This window comes from Pteropus alecto, unplaced genomic scaffold, assembly GCF_000325575.1.
Source record: "Pteropus alecto unplaced genomic scaffold, ASM32557v1 scaffold210, whole genome shotgun sequence".
NCBI lineage: Eukaryota > Metazoa > Chordata > Mammalia > Chiroptera > Pteropodidae > Pteropus > Pteropus alecto.
The window spans coordinates 4028218-4035746 of record NW_006431288.1 but is presented as its reverse complement, the minus strand read 5'-3'; the positions used below and the strand labels follow the sequence as shown (position 1 = coordinate 4035746).

The 7529-nt window shown below is 40.7% G+C and overlaps 2 protein-coding genes across 6 annotated transcripts in view; one reads left to right on the top strand and one right to left on the bottom strand.

Moving 5' to 3' along the window:
• ACAD8 (acyl-CoA dehydrogenase family member 8) overlaps positions 1-6661 on the bottom strand; it is a 22967-nt gene extending 16306 nt beyond the window's left edge. The window contains exons 1-5 of the mRNA XM_015597653.2: positions 6386-6661; positions 1864-1964; positions 1237-1406; positions 514-623; positions 42-118 (exon numbers count right to left, since the gene is read on the bottom strand). Of these exons, the coding sequence (XP_015453139.1) occupies positions 42-118; positions 514-623; positions 1237-1406; positions 1864-1964; positions 6386-6491 (564 nt within the window). The 5' untranslated portion in view covers positions 6492-6661. The remainder of the gene's footprint in view (positions 1-41; positions 119-513; positions 624-1236; positions 1407-1863; positions 1965-6385) is intronic.
• A 39-nt stretch (positions 6662-6700) lies between these two features.
• THYN1 (thymocyte nuclear protein 1) overlaps positions 6701-7529 on the top strand; it is a 5219-nt gene continuing 4390 nt past the window's right edge. For 3 of the 5 annotated variants that reach the window (XM_015597416.2, XM_015597413.2, XM_006905796.3), the window contains exons 1-2: positions 6767-6902; positions 7019-7150. In XM_015597416.2, coding sequence (XP_015452902.1) covers positions 6878-6902; positions 7019-7150 — 157 coding nt within the window. In that variant the 5' untranslated portion in view covers positions 6767-6877. Of the gene's footprint in view, positions 6903-7018; positions 7151-7529 lie in introns of all 5 variants that reach the window. The other 2 variants (XM_006905797.3, XM_025039661.1) reach the window with 2 other exon arrangements.

Genomic DNA, 7529 nt, shown 5'->3' with positions numbered 1-7529 from the left:
AACAATCTTGAAGTTGTTCTGAGAGGAGCGCAAACTGGTACCTTGGAGCCATTGAGGATGTAATGATCTCCTTGTTGTTTAGCTGAGGTCAAAAGGGAGGCAGCATCGCTCCCACTCCCTAAGGCAGGGATCAGAGGGGAAAGAGACAGGGTGAGGGGGAAAGTCAATGAAGTTAAGGAAGCCCTTGCATGCTTGCATCTCCTAGAGAACCTTCCCTTAAAACAAACAGCTCAGAGTTTGATACTTTAAAATCAGACAGCCAAAGGGACTCTTTGCACTTGGTAAAAATTACGTATAGCAATCAGACCATTTTCCATCTCTCATCACATTAGCTTACAGTGAATCCTCTACACAGAGCCTGAAGAAACTCTGCCCTAGAGGCCTCTTAGTCATCTGTTAGTTACTCTACAACAAAAACATCTTGGTAAACAACTGTTATTTGTATCAATGGGCTAAGGAGTTCTCAGTGACTTCACTTGAGTGACGTTTCAACTGGCAGTATGGCAAACCCACCTGGCTCAGTGAGGCAGAAGGAAGCAAACTTCTTCATAGTACAGAGTGGTGGGCAAAATCTGTGCCTCTGTTCTTCATTTCCAAAGGTATCAATCATCCAGACACACATGCTGACAGGTATAGCAAAAAGAAAAGGCATTCACAGAGATTAAGATGGAAAAGAAAAGGAAGTTTGAGTGGGGAATGGGTGGGGAAAGGGAACAAAGGCAGAAAAGTAGAAACAGAAGAGTGTGGAGGGAAATGTCACAATTGAGATGATTCAACTTTAAAGGAAAGGCCTGGATTAGAACATTATTCCTAGGACACACATCACCCAGAGACAACCAGGGCCAAGGTATTTCTCACTTGGATGTTTATGCTACTGCTAGTTAGGTTAACTGACCTTCCTAAAAATCAAAGAGTTTTATGTACTTTCCCAAATTCCTGAAAGTTTCATATTTGGGTCGAGGAAAAAGGAGACTGGGCTCTGACCACTCTACTGGAGTGTCTGGTACCACTCAATCTAGGATTTGGGAGGAGGCAGGCAGACCTGGTTATCTGGGCAACATATAAGATGACAGATTCAAGTCCAACAGGCAGCAGCAGACCTAGTGTGAACTTTTAACAGTCTAGTTCTTCAAAGGTGATCAGCCTGAAAAGATAAATCTTTGGTCCCTTTTATCTGAAATTTCCCAGTCAACCCACGTGAATATTTTGTTGCACTTTACAAGTTTGGACACTCACTTGTGGATGCTTATATAGGCTGTGGTGCTGGTGCAGCCTGTAGCCAAAGCTTCAAAGATAATAGAGGTATCGAGCCGTGACAGTCCAGACCCACCTACATCAGTTCGTACATAGACCCCACCAAAGCCTAGCTGGGCTGCCTTCTGCATCATTTCCACTGGGAACAGTTCCTGTGTACAAAAGAGAGCAGGGTCACCAATAAGTGATTCACAGATGGACTTTTCTTTGGAGGGCAAAACGAGGGATTAAGATGTTTGCATTTGAGAGTGCAGGGATTCTTTAAATATGTCATCTAACAGTGGTATCACTTAAAATGCATTTTATAAGGACTGGTTTTCTGGCATTAAAGTTTCTTTTTATTATCAACACAACCACTTTGGTTTTTGGAGTGGTCTAAATCTTTATATATTAAAAACAAAACAAAAACCAAAACAAAACAAAAAACCCCAAAAAACAAAACAAAAACCAGATATCTTCAAGATAATGAAAATACCTTTTAGGAAAGGAATCACACCATTACCAGTACTCTCATTTGTAACTAGAAAATAAACATTGAACAATTAGGATAAAGAGATGAAGATAATTATGGCACTTGTTGGGGAATCTAGCCACAAGGAAAATTCTTACCTTCTGGTCCCACTCTGCCATATTTGGAGCCATCTCCTGAGCAGCAAAGTTAAAAGCTACTTTCTGAAATGCTTTCTGTTCTTCATTTAGTCCCATGGAAGCTATGGGCAAGATTGCACACATTCAGTTCCAGAACAGAGGTCCAGGAAGTGTACCACCACCAAGTACCGTGAAGACGGGACAGTGGACTTATTATAGCATTTCCCATACACAGTACTACCTTTAACATCCAGAGAATAACATCACCCACCATTAGTTTCTTTGATATATCATCACCTTTTTCCTTCTTCCTTCACTTCCAAATGGATTGGCTGACTTTATTTACCTCCTAGTTATTCTTTCAATAATCTAGCTCTTTCTCTTCATAAACACACATTAAAAAATAATAAACACACATTGACACTCAAATTATGATAAACATTCTCTTCCTTTAGGATGTCCTACCTTTTCTATATTGGTATCCTGGGAAAATCCCGTCCTATCTGTGTATATCTGTCTATAGTTGTCTATTGGCACCAACATTCATTTCAAAAAAACAGTATGAAAGGAAGATACATTTACTTTGTCTTACCTTTCAAATTAAGGAAAAGTAAATTATGATAAGCCTATCATAAGGCCATGCATTTGGCAATTCAAATAATTCAAATAATTCAAAAAATTAAGGAAAGGTAAATTATGATAAGCCTATCATAAGGCCATGCATTTGGCAAGTCTTAGACATTCACTGATAACTATGATGAGGAAAACCTTCTAATATTAAAAACATGGTTAAGTCCTTACTAAATCTTTTTCTCCCCATGGACTCAGAATTCTTAGAACGTTTTCTATCAGTCTTGTAAATTTGGGTAATTCCTTCACTTCTAGGTAAGATACTTAAAAGCTAAAGACAATGACTTAAGTGAGCAATACCAACAGGAAGGTAGTACAGCTTCACTGGGAGAAGTTTCCCTAGAGCCTTAAACATCTTGTAAAAGATTATACTGTAAAAGTGTTTTATCAGAGGTAATACTCTTTAAGAGGAAGATATCTACATAAAACAGTGACTATTCAATTAACATCATTACTTTACAAATTTTCTTTAATCGGTTCCCTTAAGGACATTTTTCAAAAACTGCATAGAGTGAGATAGGACTGAACTGGGAAAAAGAGCTTTAAGTCATCTAGCGAGTTAAGTAAGGCCTAAAATATGCTTCATGTTTTGGAAGGTGACATGGACTTTCAGCTAGAGGCAGGCAAAGCTTCTGTGCAAAACTTCAACCTGGTGGGCATAGTGTAGAGAATTTAAAAAAGATAGAATCACAAATCCTGGGAGCCAGAACACTACAGTAGGATCAGAAACCTGCACAGGGTGAATCCGACTTACATTGTTCATATTTATTTCTCTTTTGTTGTTTCTTAGTACTGCCATTTTGAAAGGATCACCTGCCTCAAGTGTGCTAGGAAAAAAAAAAGGAGTGCATGCCTATACTTAAAGGCACAGTGAAGCCCTAAAGTAGTGGTGGTTGTAAAAATGTAAGGAGGAACGAGAAAATGCAGGGCTCTGTATTACTTTCTAATGTTAAAAATTTGGTCATTCTGGGGTGATGCTAAAGAGCACTAAGAAAAGACTAAGGGTCCACTCTCGACAATATATTTCAGTGCCTACTACTGACGCACAGGCCTTCCAACAGAGAATAAGTTCAGGTGGCAGAGTCTGTTTCTCTGGGGCAGATCTGGGCATCTTCTATGTGAGACAGGAGAAAGCAGTCTGTATCAGGACTTCATATAGATGGGAAACTCAGAAATGAATAGTTGTGAAGATTAAAGATTAGGCTACCTCGAAGAGCCCAGAGCAGAAACCTTTTGTTGGGTGTTACTCTCAGGAAGATTGTTAGAGATAACAATTCATGGTTCCCTGAGTAGGAGTCAGGTCATCTATTTGCACAATCCTGCAGAAATGCTCCTGCAGAACAAAGTTCCAAGACCATTCACGAAAGAATATTTGACTGTCCACTGTGGAGCAGTACTGAAGTTACAAAGATGAATATGGTGCATTTACACAAAGGATGACACAAATGGTAAAAATGCAGACACCTTACTGTATAAATAGAAGTGCTACAGAATTTCGGTCCCAGCAAGAGCTCAATGTTTACAGTTATTACTATTATTATTATTTGACAGAGTAAAACAAGTAGTTCAAGGAAAAAAGAAATAGATTTGAATTGCATCCTAAGTAAATAACAGAAAATACATGTCTGCACATCATGTGTATAAGTAAATGCAACATAATTACATTTTTTAAAGTTAGGTAATAAACAGTCAATTTTAGTTAAGGGAATGCTAACAAAAGGAAAGCATTACTTGGAAGAAAAAAGTAAAAAAAAGGCAAGTTATAAAGCAAATCATATACAAGAAAGCCTGGTTACTAAGTAAAAATACCTAAGTTCCCAGAAAACATACACTATAAAAAAAATTAATAAATAAAATAAAACAAAAGCCAGGCCTCGTGAAGTTTGCTTGGAGCTACTGGGTGAGTTTAAGAAGCCAACGCCCACACACCCACACACACAGTAAAGGTAAATAGAAAAAGGGCCTAAATGAGATAAGGAAAGCCTTCACCTGATAGCAACTCAAATGTAAGCAAGAAGTGAACACATACAGCCACAGGAGGATCAGCAACCTGCACAGGGTGAATCAGACTTATACCGTACACAAAAAACTCCAAATAAGAATGTTAAAAAGCATCCAAAATAGTAACCTAACTAGAGAATCAATAGTTCTTCTTAGAATTCTGTGGATGCTTGAGAAGTTGTAGCAAATTGTAGTGAAAGAGGACTGTATGAGGAATGTCATTTGAGCTCTGGTTCTGAAACTATAAATTGTATAATTTTCAGTGTCAGGTATGTCTGTAAACCTCACTTATCCTGTTGTAAAATGAGGGGGCGCCACTAGATATTGAGTAAATTTCCTCATTGGTAAAATGATACTAATACCAGTAAAATATGGAAATTACATGTAATAAATATGTAATACATTAAAATAGAAAATTATAATTCTCCTAAAATTATTTTTCACATTAGAATATACAGTGAAACAATCAGAAATATTTGTTGATCACTTCCATTAATTTTAATACGTAGGATGATGTAATTGAAAAGACAATTTCATTTTACTATTTAAAAGATAATTTCTTTTAAAAACATGAAAAAGCATCTCATTGGCTGAAGTTACACCACTAGCTGCTGGAAATATTCATATTTAACCTATTTATTACCAGAACAACTCCTTATCTGCTTTGGTATCAACAAGGGTGACCCTGTTTACCAAATTCTAAGTGCTAGCTAGAACAGGGCAACATCTTGTGAAGGTGATATTGAGAAGAAACAGTATTCTATACCTTAGTGCACTTTATAGATCTAAATGTTAATCTAAGGGATACAGAGACTATTCTGCTATAAAGAAGAGTCATTTATTTAAAATTTTAAAAAAATGTTTCAGAAGAAAAAGGTCATTAGGTGCTTGACAGAGTCACAAAGTGGCTAGTTATTCCCTAGTCAGCCTAGGTCCTCACCACCTTTATTCGAATCTTAATTATTTCTCTGGTTCCTGAAGACATTCAGGTCTGTAAACTCTGGTAATTTCCCCATTTGTGATAATATATTTTTTTCCTTTGGGAATTTCAACAGTAAAAGTGTTTTATAGGTATAGGTTCTAAGTTACAAAATCTAAATATGTGAGCAAATCTTGTTATTACCTGGAGCTTTTGTTCATTTACCACTATCAGCACCAGGCCTTCACATTCTTACTGCCTTTATGACATACTGTTATGAATTAAATAAACAACAAAAACAACAACAAAAAACCGCCACAAGTTTCTGCACCTAAGCATTCACTCCTTATCTGAAAGCAGGGATAGTAACAGAATGTACCTCAGAGTTGTGAGAATAAATGTAAAACCCTTTATCCTTATTATGTAAGTTTACTTATGAAACATGATCTTAAGAGACTGACAATATAAATTAAGTTTAAGGAAGATTTGAACAATAAACTTATAGCATCAGCAACGAGGATTAAGCTGCAAAGTATTTTCATATCAAAATTTAGCCACAGAGGGCTCTTTGCGATAGAAGACACATTTCAGGCGAGAAACTCTCAAGTTCCTCTCGACGGGTGCGGTGGGCAGAAGGGTGGAAAGGGCTCAAGAACCAGTGAAAGGCCTGGAGCACACGTTTCACAAGCCGAGTCTGGAGGTGGAGGAGTAGCAGACGAGGCCCAGAGGCGCAACAGAGATCCGAGAGAGGTCGGCCGAGAAGGCTACCCAAGTCGACAGGATGAAATGACGACCCAGGGGTGACGACCGTGCCTACTGCCTGGGGATGACTGGCCGGCACGGCGAACAGGTCCGCGGATGACCGCCCGGGGGATAGGCAGGCAGGGGGTGATGGCAGTGCGGACCTCCCAAGGGTGACAGCGCGCCCTGGGAGCGTGGGAACCACGGCCCCCGCCCGGGTCCCTAACACCTGCACCCTCGGGCTAGCCTTACGATCGATGCAGGAGACCAAGTTCCGGTGGCCGCTCTTGGAGACCTGGAAACTTCTGTGCAGGAAGGAGAGTTGCGCTCGGAGCCGCCAGCAACCCTTTCGCAACATCGCAGCTACTCCTGCTACTGCCAAGGTCTGACAGCGAATCACTTCTACCTTCTTCGCCTAGTCCAGAGGCTGTGGCCCTAGATGTTATATCCCTGCCCCGTGCCCCACACTGCACTTCGACTTTGTACTGCTGTCGGCGGTACCCACTGCGCCGGATTTCCGGAGTCCCGTGCAAGGGGCAAGGACTACAACTCCCAGAGATCCCTGGGGTCTGGGGGCAGGAGATACACGTTTTGTAAGCGCCCCCGGGAGGCTGTTTCCCTGCTTCCGGCGCGTTGGAGGTAGGCTGGGTGTTCTGCGAAGGGGTAGATCCGGTTCAGTGAGAGAATGATAAACGACTGAGAGAAGGATCAAGGAAACAACTGAGGAGAATTTAGGGGCAGGTTATGCGACGTGGAAATGGGGGCATAGGTAACTGGGAGAAATTTGAGGGGCTCAAACCCGGTAGTCTGTGTTGTTCGCAAAAGAACCTCGGGGGCTAATACCCTCTAAATTTCCTCTCATTGTGTCCATCTGGCTCTGTGCAGGTTTCTGGGGAGGGCACACACGGAGTGGCGTCTTGCATCTCTCGGTAGATTCCAGAATCCTCCGCTATTCAGGACCGTGCAGGAAGACCATGCCGAGACCCAAGAAGAGGATGGCTGGGGCTGCTGAGCCAGGTGAGCTGCACCTAGGCTGCAAAAAGGCATCCCCATAAAGAACGTTTCTCTATTGTTTAATACTTTCAACTCCCTCCTTGTTGGGAGAATCCTTTGTGGATTATTTTCATTTGTTATTCCTAATCGCCTTCCATCTCCTTCACTCTTTGCACCAAGCTAAACCCAGAGCTCCTTCAGCTTGTTTGCTCATTTAAACAATAGCTGTTGGGTAAGCACAATAAAATATTTGTGATACAGGGTGGCATGTACTACTAGCTTCAAGAATATACAGTTCCTTCGGAAGCTAAGTGGGGTCCGGCCTGGTTAATACTTGGATGAGAGACCACCTAGGAATACTAGATGCTGTTTTGGGGGGGGCGGGGAAAATATATATATATAT